The sequence below is a fragment of the Mauremys reevesii genome, linkage group 22 (assembly GCF_016161935.1).
Source record: "Mauremys reevesii isolate NIE-2019 linkage group 22, ASM1616193v1, whole genome shotgun sequence".
NCBI lineage: Eukaryota > Metazoa > Chordata > Testudines > Geoemydidae > Mauremys > Mauremys reevesii.
This window is the reverse complement of record NC_052644.1, coordinates 22,691,967-22,711,040: the sequence shown is the minus strand read 5'-3', so window position 1 is coordinate 22,711,040 and position 19,074 is coordinate 22,691,967. Positions and strand designations below refer to the sequence as shown.

The following is a 19,074-nucleotide window of genomic DNA, read 5'->3' as shown; positions in this document are numbered from 1 at the left end:
GGCGGGCTCAGCAGACCAGCCATTCAGTGGCTCTGTACATGGTTAAACAACCGCAAATGAAGAGTCATTATTAATGGAAGGACGAGGGTCTGGAGGGAGGTCTTGAGTGGGAACCTCCCTCACAGGACGGCCAGACTGGGTCAGAGCAAAGGCCCATCCAGCCCAGGGTCCTGTTTTCCGACAATGGCCAACACCAGGTGCCCCATAGGGAATGAACAGAACAGGGAATCATCAAGTGACCCATCCCCTGTCGCCCATTCCCATCTCCTGGCAAACAGAGGCTGGGGACACCATCCCTGACCAGCCTGGCTAGTAGCCATTGATGGACGTATCCTCCAGGAACTTATCTAGTACTTTTCTGAACTCTGTTATAGTCTCGGCCTTCACACCGTCCTCTGGCGAGGAGTTCCACAGGGTGACTGTGCGTTGGGTGAAGAAATACTTCCTTGTGTCTGTGTTAAACCTGCTGCCTGTTCACTTCATTGGGGGACCCCTAGTTCTTGTGTTCTGAGCAGGAGTAAATAACACGTCCTGATTTACTTTCTCCGCACCAGTCATGAGTCTATAGACTCCATCATATCCCTCCTGAGTTGTTTCTTTTCCAAGCTGAAAAGTCCGAGTCTTCTTAATCTCTCCTCATACGGCAGCTGTTCTATACCCTAATCATTTTTGTTGCCCTTTTCTGAACCTTTCTCAATTCCAGTCTAGCTTTGTGAAGATGGGGCGACCACATCTGCACGCAGTGTTCCAGATGTGGGCATACCATGGATTCAGGGACGACGAGAGGGGGGGAAAAGCGGGTACAAATTACCAGGGCCCGGCGGTCCGGAAGGGGGTGCTGTGCCAGGAGGTCCCAGTCCCGCCCTATCTCCCCGCCCGGCCCCAGGGGGTGCTGTGCCAGGGGATCCCCTGCCCCACCTCCCCGACTGACCCCAGGGGGCGCTGAGCCAGGGGGGTCCCGGTCTGGAAAGGGGTCCGGGGGTCCGGAAAGGGGCCCGGGGCCCAGCTTCCCCGCCCTGTTTAGCTGGTCCGCCTTTGCTGGGGGGGCCCAAACCCGCTCTCGGCGGCCCTGCATGGATTTATATAGAGGCAACAGGCTATTTTCTGCCTTATTATCTCTCCCTTTCTCAACGACTCCCCCGTTCCGTTCGCTTTTTCCACTGCCGCCGTTTTCGGAGAACTCCCCACACTCACCCCAAGCTCTTTTCCTTCAGGGGCGGCAGCTAATTTAGCCCCCAGGATTTTATACGTCTCCACAGAGAAGTGTCCTGGGTCCAGCATCATTGCCCAGCGGTAGGAGTAGAGAGCAGACGGATCCAGTCTGGAGATGATACAGAGCGAGGGGAGTTTGCGAGCGGGGAGGGGTGTGTGTGTGTGTCTGTCCTTGGGGGAGGACAGAGCTAACGTTGAAAGGGATCCTGATAAATTGGAGGACTGGGCTGTAGCCAGCAAGGTGCTCCACGTAGGGGACAAATATTTAATAACAGGCTCTTCGATCTAGCAAAGGTGTCAGTGGAGGCTGGTCAAATTCAGCCTGGCAAGAAGGTGGGATTTTTTTAACACTGGGAGGAATAACCCATCGGGACACTTCTCCAAAGCGGGCGTCGGATCCTCCATCCCTGGCTGCTTTTAAATCCAGCTGGGCCGTGTTTCTGCTCCGGGAATTATCGTGGGGAAGGTCCCTGGCCTGGCAGACAGGAGGTCGGACTGAAATCCCAAAGGCTCCGGACTTTGTAGATCTGCCAGCAGAGGGCGACTGGCTCTGGGGAGCGACGTCCCCCGGCCCGGCTCAGTGAGGGATCGGGCACAGCTCGGAGCCTGGGGATCCCTGTGAAACGCCCAGCTAGGGTGACCAGACAGCACGTGTGAAATATTGGGATGGGGGGGGATAGAAGTTTATATAAGACAAAGCCCCAAATATCGGGACTGGCCCTATAAAATCAGGACGTCTGGTCACCCTACGCCCAGCGCCCCCTGTCTGTGGGCACCGAGAGATCCCTGGGGCGCACTGCGGCCTGGCTCCAGCTGACGTCACCCCGTGACTGCAGGGGGGGTGGTGCGGGAACCTGACCTCACCCCCGTCCCCGGGTCAATCCGGAGTCACTCCCTTTCACGGAACCCCGAGGGGCGGTTCTAGAACACGGGGCCTTCATGACACCGCAGGGTGTTCTAGAAGGGAGGCCACGACCCCCGGCCACGGAGAGCAGGGGGGCCCCCAGACAGCTCCCAGCCACTGCCCAGCCCCCCTCTGGCCAGCCCCAAACACCCCCCATCTCTGTCTCCATCGCTTTGTCTGCCCGGCGCGGCCCCGACGGTGCCATTGGCCCGTTCCCGGCGACCCCGTCTCAGCTCCCCTCGATCCGCAGCCCGGCTGCCCCCCCCCGGCCCGGCGGGGATGGGGGTCCTGGGGCTGGCGACCCTGCTGGCCTGTCTGAGCGTGGGGGGCCGGGGGAAGATCTTCACCCGCTGTGAGCTGGCGGAGACGCTGCAGGACGGCGGGATGGACGGATACGAGGGATACAGCCTGGCCAACTGTGAGTGAGCCCTCGGGCCTGCCCCACGGGCTGGTCTATGGGGCTGTTTGTCCCTCCCGCACCGCTCCCCGTGGGGCCTCCCTATGGGGCTGTGGGATCACCCAACATGGGGCCTCCCTATAGGGCTGTGCCCCTCCTGCACCGCTCCCCATGGGGCCTCCCTATGGGGCTGTGTGCCCCTCCCACATCACCCCCCCGTGGGGCTCCCTATGGGGCTGTGTGCCCCTCCCGCATCACCCCCCTGTGGGGCCTCCCTGTGGGGCTGTGTCCCTCCTGCATCACCCCCCCTTGGGACCTCCCTATGGGGCTGTGTGTCCCTCCCACATCACTTCCCCGTGGGGCCTCCCTATGGGGCTGTGTCCCTCCCGCATCACTTCCCCGTGGGGCCTCCCTATGGGGCTGTGTGTCCCTCCCACATCACCTCCCCCGTGGGACCTCCCTATGGGGCTATGTGCCCCCCCACACTGCTCCCCATCTCTATGGGGCTGTGCCCCCCCCACTACTCCCTGTCTCTATGGGGCTGTGCCCCCCATGCCGCTCCCCGTCTCTATGGGGCTGTGCCCTCCAGGGGTCTGCCTGGCGTTCTACACGAGCGGCTTCGACACGGCGGCCGTGGGGGCCAATGCGGACGGCAGCTCCGACTACGGGATCTTCCAGATCAACAGCGGCTGGTGGTGCCAGGACGCCCAGAGCCCGTCGGAGAACCTGTGCCACGTGCGCTGCCAGGGTGAGGCGCCAGGGGGCGCCGGGTTGCAGGGGGTGTCAGTGCTGCAGGTGGTGGGTGGGGGGTCAGCGGGGGGCGCTGTGCTGCAGGGTCAGTGGGGGGCTCTGTGCTGCAGGGGGCGGGGGGTCAGCGGGGGGCGCTGTGCTGCAGGGTTAGTGGGGGGCTCAGTAGAGGGCTCAGTGGGGGGCACTGGGCTGCAGGGGTCAAGCAGGGGGTCAGTGGGGGGCACCAGTCTTTGGGGTCAGTGGGGGGCTCTGCAGTGGGGCGCTGTGCTCTGGGAAATTCCTGTGCGACACCCAGTCATGCTTCTAACCACTCCTGCGTCCTGAAGACCCCCAGGATCTGGGGTATTTTCCCTGCCTGCTGAGCCGCACCGGGGGCCGTGTTATGGGGTGCGGTGAGAACAGACACCCTTCCCGTCAGCAGACACCGGGGGGCAGCGGGGTTTCCGGGGGGGGGGTGGATTTGGCTGAGGTGTGGTTGGAGCCGATCTGACCCCCTCCCCATTCATCCCAGCCCCCCCCCCCCAACGCTGCAGCCTCCCTGAGGGGGCCCATCCCTGCCTTACCCTCCCTCCCTTGCTCCTAGATTTGCTGAACCCCGACATCAAGGACGACATCAACTGTGTGAAGAGAGTGGTGCAGGATCCTCAGGGCATGGAGGCTTGGTAAGGGGGCTCCCTGGGCGGAGGGGTATTCCCAACAGAGGAGCTCTGCATCTCGGCACTGGACGAGACCTCCCCGTGTGGTGTTATGTGTGGGTGTTCACCAGCTGCCCCGCCCCAGAGGTGGCTGCACCTCAGCACCAGGTGAGCCATCCCCTTGTGGCGTTATGTGCGGCCGTTCTCCAACTGCCCCACCCCAGAAGTAGCTGCATCTCAGCAGTGGGTGAGCCATCCCCGTGTGGTGTTATGTGCGGCCGTTCTCCATCTGCCCCACCCCAGAAGTGGCTGCATCTCAGCACTGGGCAAGCCATCCCCACAGATTCTCTCTCAGTGTTACTGTCCTGGTGACCAGCCATCTCGTCTGTCACTTCCCCTCCCTCAGGGACGACTGGAAGGAACATTGCGAGAAGCAGGACCTGACCGAGTGGGTTGAGAGTTGTAATCTGTGAGGCCCGAGTGTGTCTCCCCCCACAGGGGGGCGTCTGTCCTTCTCCCTGTGTCTGTCTGTCCGTTCACACAAATGCTCCCTGCACTGAACAATCTCGAAGGAATTTATAAACCCCGTTGGTTGAAATCTCCTCGCTGTGTTTCTCTGGTCAGACGCCTGCGCAGGCTGCCAGGGGTCCCGAGACCCCGGCCCGAGACCCCTGTGAAGTGAAGTCAATGAAAACCCTCCAGTGAAAACAGATCAGACCCCGGGGCCCACCCCAGCCTGGTACCCAGGGCCAGGGCTAACAAGGTTACCTGGTCTCCTCCCGACTCGCTCTTTGTTCTCCAGCTGGTGCCCCCCCATGCACAGGTCCAGGGTCATCAGTTGCTAGGGAACAAATTGCCAGGCCATTGTCCGGGGGAGGGTGCAGGATCTCCAGATTCTTCTGCAAAGAAAAGCCCTTTCCCCCTCCCCCGGTAAACTATGCGGTACGCAGGGGAAACTGAGGCACACATCTCAGTGGGGTGGGGGCGTGGCCTGGACAGAGACTTGGGGAGCTCCCCGCACCAGATGGACACCCGGCGCCTATGTTCTGCGCCCCCCCCCCAGGGATGGCCCTGACCCCTGCAAAGCAGCTGTCCTGACTGCTTGCTGTCACGGCATCTGACCCCAGCAGCAGGGAACCTATCGGAGCAGACCCCAAATTACAGCCCCCAGATGTGGCAGGCTAAATCTGCCTCGCAGCAATGACCCAGACACAGCCCAGGCCTGGCCTGCCTCCCCGCAATGGGTCCCTGGCAGAGCGATCTCCCCGTTAGGCCCCTGGGTTGCACAGACAGCAGGTGAGACATAGGTGCCTCCATCCCTCTTGCCAGCACGTCCCGGTCCCATGGGGATTTGCACTCAGAGGAGTCAGCGTGGGACCCTTAGCACCACAGGACCGGCTACGGGGCAGCTCTCGGGCCACCCCCAATGACCAGCCCTGAATAGGAGGATTAGCTGCCACCGGCAGATTTCCTCCACAGATCTCTCTCTCTCCGCCTCAAGAAACGAGCTTGAGCGCAGGCAGCCACTGCATTTCCTGTCCTGCTTCTGCATCAACAGGTGCCCAACCCAGTTCCTGTTGACTCTGGGGAGAAAGACCCGCAGGGGACTTGCTAACGGGCTTTGTTTCCAACAGAGGTGGAGACTCAGGGCCCCTTGTCCTAACAGGCCCAGCTTACATGGCGGAAGGAAGACGCGGCCAAGAATTAAAAGTCGACCCTGCTTTGGTCACACACGCAGGGCCGGTGCAAGGATGTTTCGTGCCCTATGTGAAACTTCCACCTTGCGCCCTCCCCCGTCCCCGAGCCCCCACCCTGAGGTGCCCCCTCCACGGCAGCTCCCACCCTGCGCCCTGAGGCGCCCCCACAGCTGACCCCTGCTCCGCCTCCTCCCTGAGCGCGCCGTCGCTGCTTCACTTCTCCCGCCTCCCAGGCTTGCAGCACCAATCAGCTTAGGCGCCGCAAGCCTGGGAGGCAGGAGAAGTGAAGCAGCCACGGCGTGCTCGGGGAGGAGGCGGGGCAGGGGTGAGCTGGGGCGGGGAGTTCCCCTGGGTGCCGCCCCACCTTACTTGCTGCAGGCGGCCCTCCCCGCGCTCCCCTTCCCCAGCTCCCTCCGCCTAAATGCCGGCGGCGACTGGGGCGGCCGAAGATCCGGCGGCTGCGGTTGCTGACGAAGAAAATGCCGCCCCCCAAATGCCAGCGCCCTAGGCGATCACCTAGGTCGCCTAAATGGTTGCACCGGCCCTGCACACACGAACGACGCGTTCGTATTGTTGCCATTCCTTGCTGGCCCTGGCTGCCGGGGAGGGGGCACAGTCTTCCCGTGAGAGTCCCCCCACCAGATCTGAACCCTCCGCTTGATTCGCCCCAAGCCCTGATTCGGTCCCCTCTCACTCGGCGCTAGGGTGACCAGATCATGGACTCATCGAAGATCAGGGTTGGAAGGGACCTCAGGAGGGATCTAGTCCGACCCCCTGCTCAAAGCAGATGTCCTGATGTTATGGGGACAGTCCCGAGAATTGAGGCTTTTTCTTACATCGGCATCTATACCTCCCACCATCCCCGTCCCGATTTTTCACACTTGCTATCTGGTCACCCCTCCTCGGTGCTCGCTTCCTATGGCCTCGGCAGGCGATCCAAGGGAAGGCTGCCCCCGACGGGTGGGGTCGGTGTCGTGTGCCGATTGGGGCAGATCCACCCACCTCCGTGGGACCCCAGCGCCCTGAAGAGCGGGTCGGCCCAGAGGGTTTGGGGAGCCTGGTTTTTCATGGTTGCGCTCTGGAAGGAAGAAGGAATGAACCGGCACAAGGAATGAGAAATGTGACGAGATCTAAACCAGAGCAGGACTTTGGGCGATTAAGAGAAATGGCTCGAACCGACTCGGACTTACAAAGCCTCTGATCAGAAAGGGATTAAGGAAACGTGTTACACACCATAAGAATATAAGAACATAAGAAAGGCCGTACCGGGTCAGACCAAAGGTCCATCTGGCCCAGTATCTGTCTGCCGACAGTGGCCAATGCCAGGTGCCCCTGAGGGAGTGAACCCAATAGGCAATGATCAAGTGATCTCTCTCCTGCCATCCATTGCCATCCTCTGACAAACAGGGGCCAGGGACCCCCTTCCTTACCCAGCCTGGCTAATAGCCATTTATGGACTTAGCCACCATGAATTTATCCAGTCCCCTTTTAAACATTGTTATAGTCCTAGCCTTCACAACCTCCTCAGGTAAGGAGTTCCACAAGTTGACTGTGCGCTGCGTGAAGAAGAACTTCCTTTTATTTGTTTTAAACCTGCTGCCTATTAATTTCATTTGGTGACCCCTAGTTCTTGTATTATGGGAATAAGTAAATAACTTTTCCTTATCCACTTTCTCAACATCAATCATGATTTTATAGACCTCTATCATGTCCCCCCTTAGTCTTCTCTTTTCCAAACTGAAGAGTCCTAGCCTCTTTAATCTTTCCTCGTATGGGACCCTCTCTAAACCCCTAATCATTTTAGTTGCCCTTTTCTGAACCTTTTCTAGTGCTAGAATATCTTTTTTGAGGTGAGGAGACCACATCTGTACACAGTATTCGAGATGTGGGCATACCATGGATTTATATAAGGGCAATAATATATTCTCAGTCTTATTCTCTATCCCCTTTTTAATGATTCCTAACATCCTGTTTGCTTTTTTGACCGCCTCTGCACACTGCGTGGACATCTTCAGAGAACTATCCACGATAACTCCAAGATCTTTTTCCTGACTCGTTGTAGCTAAATTAGCCCCCATCATGTTGTATGTATAGTTGGGGTTAATTTTCCCAAGGTGCATTACTTTACATTTATCCACATTAAATTTCATTTGCCATTTTGTTGCCCAATCACCAGCAGCAGGGAAAGTCAAAGGAGGGAAATCTGAGCACCCACTTGGCACATGTCCCGATTTTTCACACTTGCTGGCTGGTCACCCTAGTCGATGGGAAATCCGGACCCTGAGACTGACAGTCCCCAGGGGCAATGGGGAGAGGCCAGTGCTCCAGGTCAGCCTGATTGACAGGGCGGGCAGTTTAATGAGGGAGTCAGGAGGCTGGGGGGTCCCATCCCCCATGGGAGCTGCAACACAGCGGGGCTAAGTTAAGGAGAGAGCAGGTGCCTGAGCTGAGCAGGGGAGCAGAGCTGTGCCAGCCAGAGAAGCAGCCCAGGGAGCAGGTCACTGCTGGGAGCAGACCCACAGCAGCAGCCCAAGGAGCAGGCTGCAACCTCGGTCTGAGTGCTCGGGGCTGCAGTATCTGGAGTGCTCCCTCAGAGCGACATGTACATAACACACCCGTGCCCGGGACAATTGGACCCACTCAGTCCGTGCACCAGGACGCTGCCCCCTCGGCTGGGGTGCCCCTCCCCTGACTTCTCCCTTAGACACTGATACAAACAAGTTACGTATCACGCTCCAGACGCCGTCCGCTTGTTACCACCCGTCTCCTTGTGCCCGCTCGTTAGAAGAAAACAACTTGATCCAGGATCCTGGCATCCCGTCCGTATCGTATCCACGGGGTCGGGGTGTTGCTGGAGCGCCTCTTAGCAATTTGTTTCCATAGTTACTTGAGAGGTCTGTGGGGTTTTGTACCCTCCTCTGTGGTCAGGAATGTCATGTGGTTACTTGGTGTTAGATAATACCAAGTGGGTTGGTATTTTCCCACGGCCAGGCCTACTCCGGTTCACACTGTTAGTTATGCCAAACTGATTCCCTGTTCTGTTCATCCCCTCTGGGACACCTGGCACTGGCTACTGGCCGTAGACAGGACACTGAGCTGGATGGACCTTTGGTCTGACGGCTCTTATGTTCTTATGCCTACAGCTCCTGCAATGTCTACAATCAGGTTCATAGGTGCTGACTCCGTGGGTGATCCAGGGCTGGATCATCCACAGAAAAAAAATTGTGGGTGCTGAGCACCCACCGGCAGCCCCCCTATCAGTGCCTCAACCTGCACACCACAGAACAGCTGATCCACGGCGGGCAGGAGGTGCTGGGGGGAGGATCAAGGGTGAGATGTGCTCGGGGGAGGGGGCAGACCGGGGTGGGAAGAGGCAGGGTGGGGGCAGAGCAGGAGCAGAAAGAGGCAGGGTAGGGTGGGGCCTTGGGGGAAGGGGTGGAGTGGGGGCGGGGCCTGGGGCGGAGCTGGGGAAGACCCCCCGGCACGTTAGGAAGTAGGCTCCTCTGATCGGGTGATTGATTTAGTTTGTCGAACTGGCATTCTGTAATCTAGTAGGATTGTGTCCCGAGATCCGGCCTTCTGTAATTGTCAGATTTATTATTACAACGATTAGTTATTCTTTAAAAAAAACTGTCAGGGTTCCCTCCCCACTCTGAACTCTGGGGCACAGATGTGGGGACCCGCATGAAAGACCCCCTATGTTTATTTCTATCAGCTTAGGTTAAAAACTTCCCCAAGGCACAAATCCATTCCTTGTCCTTGGATGGTATTGCTGCCACCACCAAGTGATTTAGACAAACATTCAGGAAAAGGACCACTTGGAGTCCCTATTTCCCCAAAATATCCCCCCAAGCTCCTTCACCTCCTTTCCTGGGGAGGCTTGAGAATAATATACTAACCAATTGCCTTTAATATAAGTACAGACCAGACCCTTTATCTTTAGGACACTAAAATCAACCAGGTTTTTAAAAGAAGAACTTTATTATAAAGAACAAAGTAAAAGAAGCTCCTCTGTATAATCAGGGTGGAAGGTAACTTTACAGGGTGATAAAAAGATTTAAAACACAGAGGACTCCCCTCTGGACTTAGCTTTACAGTTCTAAAGACAGGAATAAAACTACCTCTTAGCACAGGGAAAATTCACAAGCTAAAACAAAAGATAATCTAATGCATTTCCTTGCCATTACTTACAATTTTTGTAATCTTAGATGCTCCTTTTAGGTATGTTTTTAGGAGATGTTTTCCAGCCCGGTCTCTCTCTCCATCCAGAGAGGAAACAAACCAAAAAAGCACAAACAAACCCTCCCCCCGCCCCCCAGGTTTGAAAGTGTCTTCTTTCCTCATTGGCCCTTTTGGTCAGGTGCCAACTAGGTGATTTAAGCTTCTTACCCCTTACAGGTAAAGATTCAGTACAGCTGCCCAGAAGGGATTTTACGCTACCCCTTAGCTGTATGTTTATAACAAAAACCAATTGTTTTTTGTTCTGTTCTGTTCAGATGGGACACTTACTATAAAGGTGGGCTGCAGCCTTTTCCATCCAAATTACAGGAATATTTGAAATCAGCAGCTAATCTGTAGATCTCTGCTGGCTGTTCACGACAGGGTGACCAGATGTCCTGATAGAAAAGGCTGTAACACTGTGGCACAATTTTCCACACTTGCTAGCTCAGAGGTGGGCACACAGCAGCCCGCGGGACCATCCTGCCTTGCCCTTGAACTCCAGACTGGGGAGGCTAGCCCCTGGCCCCTCCCCCGCTGTCCCCTCTCCCCCACAGCCTCCGTGTGCCGTGCTGCCAGTGCTCTGGCCCGTTGGGGTGGAGGTTCGGGGGTGGTGGTCAGGGGATGGGGAGCGGGGGGGTGGATAGGGGTGGGAGTTCTGGGGGGCCTGTTAGAGGATGGGGGTGTGGATAGGGCATGGGCAGTCAGGGGACAGGGATCGGGAGGATTGGATAGAGGGTGGGGTCCTGGGGCGCGGTTAGGGGCGGGAGTACCAGGAGGGGGCTGTCAGGTGACAAGGAGCGGGGGGGGGTTGAATGGGGGTGGGGTCCCGAGGGGCGGTTAGGGGCAGGGATGTGGATAGGGGCAGTCAGGGGACAAGGAGAAGGGGGTTGGATAGGGGTGGGGTCCTGAGGAGTGGTTAGGGGCGGGGTGTGGATAGGGGTCAGGGGCAGTCAGGCGACAGGGAGCAAGCGGGGGTGGGGGGGGGCCAGGGGGCCCGGGGAGGGGCAGGGGTCCCAGGAGGGGGCGCTCAGGGGACAAGGAGCAGGGGGGGTTGGATGCATCAGGGGTTCTGAGGGGGGCAGCCAGGGGGCGGGAAGTGGGAGGGGGCGAACAGGTGGCAGGGGCCAGGCTGTTTGGGGGGGCACAGCCTTCCCTACCCGGCCCTCCGTACAGTTTCGCAACCCCGATGTGGCCCTCGGGCCAAAAGGTTTGCCCCCCCCACCCCCCCCGTGCTAGCCGGTCACCCTACTCTGTAACATCTTGACTTCCAGCACATGAACACTCTTCGTCAATAACTGCAAAAACTTTGTCCAAACAAACGGAGACGTGAGGTTCCACGACGTCCTTCATTAATTTCTCCTAACATTTTAGCTGTGTGGTCGAAGTCTTCCCCATTTCACATTGATTTTGCGTCTCATCGCTTTCGCCGCAGTCGGAGCTCCAATGTGAGCACTTGTATATGGAAAAAATGCCAATCACCCCGAGAATGAGGACGAGACCCGCAAGCTGGGGAGGAAAAAAAATCAGCACATTCAGATTTGTTATTTTTGGACTTTTTCTTCGCAAATGTTTTGCGTCCCACCACCGGGGGTAGGGACAGGGTGACGTACAGTTTACGGTCCCGGTGCACAGGCAGGCGTGAATCAAGCCTTGGAGGCTTTACTGACACAATCTAGTTATACAAACCTCAGTTTGTAAAATATCATGAGTATAATTTAGCAATCGGGATCCCTCCCCTGCTCCACGCCCCATAACCCAGCACATTTCAAAACAAGCCGGGTCGAGGGGAGAATGTGACACTGACAGATCCTTATCCTGCCCCACTTTCCCTGCCAGAGACACCAACTTTCTGCTTGACCCCTGCTCCGCCCCAGACCCCTCCCTCACTCCACCCCTTCTCCCAGACCCCCACCCCCTCTTCCTGCCCTGTTCTGCCCCCTCCCCCAAGTGTGTCCAGCCCTGCAATGAACAGTGGGTGGGAGCTGCTGGAGGGGAGGGGGAGGATCGGATTGGTGGGGCCCGCCAGTGGGTGCTGAGTGGGCGCCCGGGGCCGTGAGGTGTTACCACGATACCGTTGAATCTCCGAGTTACAAACAGACCAGTCAACCACACCCCTCCTTTGAAAGTGGGAAGTGCAAACTCAGACAGCAGCAGAGACAGAAAAACCAAAACCAAAAAAGCAAATACAGGACAGTGCTGTGTTAACTGTAAACTACTAACAAACAAAGGGAAAGCAGCATTTTTCTTCTGCACAGTAAAGTTTCAAAGCTGGATCAGTGTTTTGTTCAGAGTTATGTACATTTCAGAGTCACGACCAACCTCCATTCCTGAGAGGTTCGTAACTCTGAGGTTTGACTGTACAAAGAAACCCAACAAATAGGGTGACCAGACAGCAAATGTGAAAAATCAGGATGGGGGGTGGGGGGGGGGTATAGGAGCCTATATAAGAAAAAGACCCCAAAATTGGGACTGTCCCTATAAAATCGGGACATCTGGTCACCCTACCTACGAATCTCCTGTCTGTGTGTTCCATTCTATGCATCCGAAGAAGTGAACTTTAGCTCACGAAAGCTCATGCTAAAATAAATTTGTTAGTCTTTAAGGTGCCACAAGTACTCCTGTTTTTTTTTTTTGCGGATACAGACTAACACGGCTGCTACTCTGAAACCTGTCTTTTCCTAAGCTAGACAAAGCCGAAAAGTGAAGAAAGAAGCACACAAAACTGTGGCTGTGATCCCATATGTTTCAGTGCTGCTGAGACTTTCTTTTGACAACAGGGGTCGCTTGGAAAAATAGCGTGTGATCGTGTAATTAAAGACTGCATCATAACGAAGGCAGAATTAAGGCCACACAGGCAACCACAAAGCTGCATTTCCTAACTTCAGAGCATTTGACTTCCATCCTTAATATTCTTTTAATGTGATCTGTTTTACGTATGCTTTGAATTAACTCTCTATTTTGGATCTGTTTTATTTATTGCCTGAGTGTCCCCAAGCAATACATCTCACATAGCATTTGCCAGTCATTCTTATACAGTGTTAATGTCTCATGACTGACCCAGGCTTTGGATCGAGGTACTTTTTTCACCCCTGCATTTGTAACTGTCTCATCTCTGTCGGCGAGCTGTTACAGAACTTGTTTTAGCTCGTCCCTATTAAACATTTGAAACTGAAAAAATTCCAGACTAGACCAAGAATCCAAGACAGCTGAGAGGAAAATGCCACAGACGGTTGAGTTTCTCATGAAAGATCTGTAATGGGAGAACCTTACCTGTGATTGTACATAACAGTCACTGGGCAGTTCCGTATTGTCTGCTGTGATGATTTCTTCATCTGTTTTACACAGACAAGCCACATATCTTCCATCCATGAGAAGAATGACAATCCATATAAGAGAAGGCAAGACAATCCTAGAGGAAGACCCCAAACACTGAGAACAGCTATGGCAGCATGTCTTGACACATTTTGGCTGAAAAGCCACACTCAGCAAAAACAAAAGCACAGCTGGAACAACAAAATAGAGGACGCCGTACCAGATTCTCAAGTCCTTCTTTGGAGGGCATTTAAATTTAACTTCCATTATTTGTTCGATCCCTATCAAAATTAATGAGCCAAGTGAAGTAGCTGCAACGCCAAATTCCTTTTGCCAAATCTCAACAAATTTATTCTTAAGTTCCATTTTGCCTCGCAAACCAGACCGCTGCTAACTCGGGGCCGGGGAGAGAAACACTGAGACGTTTGGGTTACGTGGCTCCTCTCCACTTCGAGAGAGAATTAAGTAGGAGTGAAAATGAAAGAGAAAATACTGCCACAGCAGGGGGAGAGTAGTCAGATTGGGTCAGCAGAGAACCCCGGACAGCCCCCATTGCTCCTCGACGGAGTCTAGGGAGCCAGTGGACGCTGCCCAGAGGAGCTTCGTCCGGATACGTGGCACCAACCGTCACCTCAGTGGGCTTGGTGGCCACTAGTGAGGTGCCGTTCGTGGCCGTGCAGGTAGATGAGCTCCTGGGGAGTAAGCAGCTGCGGGAAGGGGAGAGGGGGCTCGCTGACGTCCTGGGTAACGGGGCTCGGACCCAGGGCCTCGATCTCCTCAAAAATGGAGAAGTCTCCACCCACTACCCCGGAGGCCTCCCCGCCGGCATCTGAGCCAACACTCGCCCTGGTGCCGACGGGGGGCCCGGATGGCAAGGGGGTGGGAGAGGCTCCAGCAGAGGGCCCCACGAGGAGGGACTCCAGAAGAGGGGCAGCACTGCCCCTCGTTGCTGCCACGACACCCCCAGCCGGCTCTGGTGGTCGGAGCGTATCTGGGGGCAAGACAGAAGGCTCGCTCCCAGCGGCCCCCTTCCTGGTCTTACAGGGGGGCCTCCGCCCCCTCCGCTTCCCCCCCAGCACTCCAAGGTCTAGCAGGGGCAGGGCGATGGGATGGGACCACATGCCCCAACTTTTGTTGGCATGGGAGGGAGCTCGTGCCCCCCCCGCCCCTGACTCCGCCCCCTCCCTGCCCCATCAGATCCCTCCCCAAATCCCCGCCCTGGCCCCGCGCCTCTCCGGCCCCGCCCCCTCCCTGCCCCATCGGATCCCTCCCCAACTCCCCGCCCTGGCCCCGCGCCTCTCCGGCCCCGCCCCCTCCCTGCCCCATTGGATCCCTCCCCAAAGCCCCGCCCTGGCCCCGCGCCTCCCCCTCCCTGCCCCATCGGATCCCTCCCCAACTCCCCGCCCTGGCCCCATGCCTCCCTGGCCCCGCCCCTCCCTGCCCCATTGGATCCCTCCCCAAATCCCCGCCCTGGCCCCACGTCTCTCCGGCCCCGCCCCCTCCCTGCCCCATCGGATCCCTCCCCAAAACCCCGCCCTGGCCCCACGCCTCCCGGGCTCCACCCCCTCCCAGCCCCAATGGATCCCTCCCCAAATCCCCGCCCTAGCCCCGCGCCTCCCCTCCCTGCCCCATCGGATCCCTCCCCAAATCCCCGCCCTGGCCCCGCGCCTCCCCTCCCTGGCCCATCTGATCCCTCCCCTAATCCCCGCCCTGGCAGCGCGCCTCTCCGGCCCCGCCCCTCCCTGCCCCATCGGATCCCTCCCCAAATCCCCGCCCTGGCCCCGCGCCTCTCCGGCCCCGCCCCCTCCCTGCCCCATCGGATCCCTCCCCAAATCCCCGCCCTGGCCCCACCTCTTCCCCAAGCACTCTGCATTCCTCCTCCTCCCCGCTCCCTCCCAGGCGTCCATGAAACAGCTGTTTCGTGGTGCAAGCGCTGGGAGGGAGGGGGGAGAAGCAGGATCCGGCGGCACGCTCAGGGGCGGAGGAGGAGGCGGAGGCAGCTGTGAGTTGAGGCAGGGGGGCGGGGAGCTGCCAATGGATGCTCCACACCCACCAATTTTCCCCCATGGGTGCTCCAGCCCCAGAGCACCCACGGAATCAGCGCCTATGGATAGGGTGTCGGGAGGATAGTGGGGGGCAGCATGGGGAAGGGAAAACTCCCCCTGGGACTGGCCGTCTCCCACACCGAGCGATAACCCCACCGCACCCTCCTCCACGGGCCCCACTGGACCACGCACAGCGGAGGTGGGGCCCGCCCGCCCGGGGTACAGGGGTGGGATTGCCCCCAAGGCCCAAGTGGGAGCGGTGGTAGGCTGGGAAGAAGGAGGGGTGACTACGGATGCCAGGCAACCAGGGGTGTCTGTGTCTGTGAGTAAGTGAGTGTGAGAAAACAAGAGAGAGAGAGAGAGAAAACCCCTGCTTCAGGCAGACGGGGTGTGTGTGGGTGTGTGTGTGTGAGAGAGAGACTGACTGACTGAGAGAAAGCGAGAGAGAGAGAAAAAAACCCCCAACAACAACCACGGAGTTGGGGGTCTGTGTCTCTGTGTTGCTGACAATTGAAAGACCAGAGCACTGAAGGAAGGGGGACTCCCTCCTGCAGCGTCAAGGACTGAGGGTAGCCCTACCCAAGGGGTGAAAAGGGGGAAGAAACCTGCAGGGGTTGAGAGGGGCTGGGGCTCAGAGGAGCAAACCCAGACCCCTTCCCCGCTTCCCTCCTCTAGCACCTTCCTGGGCCGCTCGTGGGGCCCTCGGCACCCCAAGAGCAGGGGCAAGGGGTGGTATCCTAGCCCGCCGCCAAGAAAAGCACGGGACCCACCATACCAACATCGGCCATTTTGCCACACCTTATAAAAACATCCCCATTCTTGGTCGTTCCACTAAGTGCTGTTGTCTAGATACCAACATGGTTCACAAACTGCATCCTATTGATTTCAGTAGGGGTCTCATAGGCTGGCAGACTGGAAACGATTTCCAGTTTCCCACTATAGTTTATCCTCCGTGTTTCCTTGGCTATGATTTTGTCAACAATAATCATTCATCCCTAGGTAAGTTTGTAAATGACTTTATTTTAGCTGGATGACAAAGTTCTCTGAGCGTTTTGATTTATAACATTCCATTTGAAATTCTGACTGTCGCATTTTACACTTCCTAGGGCATTTTGGTGGGGGGGGAAATATCCGAGTTTAGTTGTCAGTATCCAAAAAGGGCCACGTGATCACAAAATGATGCACTAAGCGCAAAATGTTCAGAAGGACCCAGTTGACTTAGTCGCTTTGGAAGATTTTCTTCAGAGCCTTTCAGAAAAACGTAATAAAGCAACATGATGTGTGACGGGAGTGTGTGTTGTTTAGACCCACGTCGGCGAAAGCTCTCAGCTTGCGCTTGGCTTCTCTTTGGGGGGTGTAACGACGCTATGTTTTGAATGTTGACGAGAGACGTATTAACAAGCCATAAGAACAGCACAATGTCACCGGTGACAGAAGCCATCCTGCCGGGATGTTACACTCCCTTTCCCCAGGAGTTACACAGACCCAGCAGAGGGTTTAACAGGCCAGACCCGCAACCCAGAACGATACTAGAGCATCAGTTCTCAGACTCAGGGCTGGCTTTAGGCCTATTCCACCAATTCCCCCGAATTGGGCCCTGCGCCAAGAGGGCCCCGCGCCCAGTGAGAATCCCTTCCCCAGTTAGAGGCGCCTTTTTAATTTTTACTCACCTGGCAGCAGCACCCGGCAGGGATGACTTAAAAAAAAAAACGTAAAAAACCACGTGAGGCTTGTACTCACCGGGCGGTGCTCCAAGTCTTCGGCGGAACTTCGGCGGTGGGTCCTTCAGTGCCGCTGAAGACCCGGAGTGAGTGAAGGACCCGCCGCCGAAGTGCCATCAAAGACTTGGAGCTCTGCCCGGTGAGTACAAGCCCCACGTGTTTCTTTTTACGTGTTATTTTATTTATTTATTTTAGTCATCCCTGCCAGGCCCCATCGAAACTGTTCGAAATCGGCCCCGCACTTCCTAAACCCGGCCCTGCTCAGACTGCGGGTTGGGACCCCAAACGTTTAAAAATAAAAAGGGTTTTGGGTGGTAACCACAGCTTTAAAAACAAAAATAATTTCCCTAGTCTGTAAAGTGGGGGGGGGCATTTAAACAAAAAACCTTGGCTAAATTGCAAGCCACTGGCTGGTGGCCACATATAAGCAGTAATGTAAAACAGATTGTAAAGAATCATCAAGTCACCCATCCCCCGTTGCCCGTTCCCAGCTTCTGGCAATCAGAGGCCAGGGACACCACCCCTGCCCAGCCTGGCTAATAGCCATTGATGGACCTGTCCTCCATGATGTGATCTAGTTCTTTTTGAACCCTGTTATAGCCTCTAAAACAGCAAATAAAAGGGCCTGGAGCTGGTTGATTACATTGGCCCTTTAGCAAGAGCGGCCGGGGGTAATCAGTGTTGTTTAGTCCTGGGACTCTGGGTCTGAGCCCTGGGTTAGCTCGGTTGCAGTGTAGATGCTGAGGCTCAAGCACAGGTTTGTCGCAGTGTAAACAGACTCAGTACGCCCCGGCTTACCAGTTTCACCCCAGATCCCTGCTCCACTTAACATACAGCTCCTAGGTAAGTGTACAGGGAAACCGAGATTGAACAGAGCACGGAGGTTCAGTCGTAGGAAGTAGGAATATTGGACACAAACGGTTACATATAAAATAAAATTGTAACTCGCCTTCTAAAGTCTAGACTTAATTAACAAGACACGCACATGTCTACCAACGTGTAGCTCCCCCACCATTCTCACACCATTATAGAGCCAAGCAGGCTGTGATCCTCTCCCATGGGACCATCCGTGCTGTCAGCTGGCCTCCTCGGTGAAGGATCCGGTGTGTCTCTCTTGGGCTGAGATATAGAGTCGATCCCCTCCCCTCTCTCTCCTCTGGGGAAGGGGGGGGGGGATTCATTTCCTGGTTTCTTTGATCTCTCTGGTATTTATTTTGGTTCCTTCCCCCCCTTTTCCATCCCTCTCTCGGCGGTTTTCTGTCTCCCCGGCGCAGCGGGTGGCCCATGTCTGGATTCTCAGCATAATACAGTCTCCGGGAGATGCAAAAGGGACGTTTGCTGTGGTTGGCCACAGACCAAAGCCTGTGAGAGTCAGCGCAGGGCAGAGGAAACCATCAGGAGCTACTCAGACCTTATGAGACGTTGGCGCATCCTCACGGGCGAGAGACCCTACCCATGCTCTGAGGGTGGGAAACGCTTCAGCCAGAGCTCCTCCCGTATTAGGCACCAGAGAATCCACACAGGAGCGACCCCGTTCGCGTGCGCCGAGTGTGGGAAACGCGTTAGCCAGCGCTCATCCCTGGTCACCCACCGGAGAATCCACACCGGCGAGATGCCCTACACCTGCGCTGAGTGCGGGAAAAGCTTCCGGCGGAGCTCAGGCCTGAACACCCACCAGAGAATCCACACCGGCGAGACGCCCTACACCTGCGCCGAGTGCGGGAAAAGCTTCCGGTGGAGCTCAAACCTGATCACGCACCAGAGAATCCACACCGGCGAGACGCCCTACACCTGCGCCGAGTGCGGGAAAAGCGTTAGCCAGCGCTCATCCCTGGTCACCCACCGGAGAATCCACACCGGCGAGACGCCCTACACCTGCGCCGAGTGCGGGAAAAGCTTCCGGCGGAGCTCAGGCCCTGTCACTCAGGGAATACACATGGGTTAACGCCATAAATGTCTTGACTAAGGCTGGGCTAAACTGTACTTTTATTTATTTATTTATTTATTTATTAAATACACGTGCTCATTGCCACATTGTACCCTGTCAAGTGCTTTGCACCACTGCCTGAACCATGGTTTCTCATCTGCTGCAGGTGAGTTTCTTGCTTCTGCCATTTGCAGCTCATTTTTTTGGGGGGGGCGAATGCCAGGATGCTTTCTGTCCACTCTGTGGTCTTATG

General features: G+C 56.5%; 2 protein-coding genes across 2 annotated transcripts; both read left to right on the top strand.

Moving 5' to 3' along the window:
* The first annotated feature begins 2,183 nt into the window (after window positions 1-2,183).
* LOC120388687 (lysozyme C, milk isozyme-like) lies at window positions 2,184-4,500 on the top strand. The gene is made up of 4 exons (XM_039510691.1): window positions 2,184-2,534; window positions 3,103-3,261; window positions 3,847-3,925; window positions 4,305-4,500. Exons 1-4 carry the CDS (start codon window positions 2,396-2,398, stop codon window positions 4,369-4,371), a joined length of 444 nt encoding a protein of 147 aa, XP_039366625.1. The 5' UTR covers window positions 2,184-2,395; the 3' UTR covers window positions 4,372-4,500.
* A 13,808-nt stretch (window positions 4,501-18,308) lies between these two features.
* Window positions 18,309-18,839, top strand: LOC120388486 (zinc finger protein interacting with ribonucleoprotein K-like). The gene has a single exon (XM_039510310.1). It carries the CDS (start codon window positions 18,309-18,311, stop codon window positions 18,837-18,839), a length of 531 nt encoding a protein of 176 aa, XP_039366244.1.
* The last annotated feature ends 235 nt before the right edge of the window (window positions 18,840-19,074 follow it).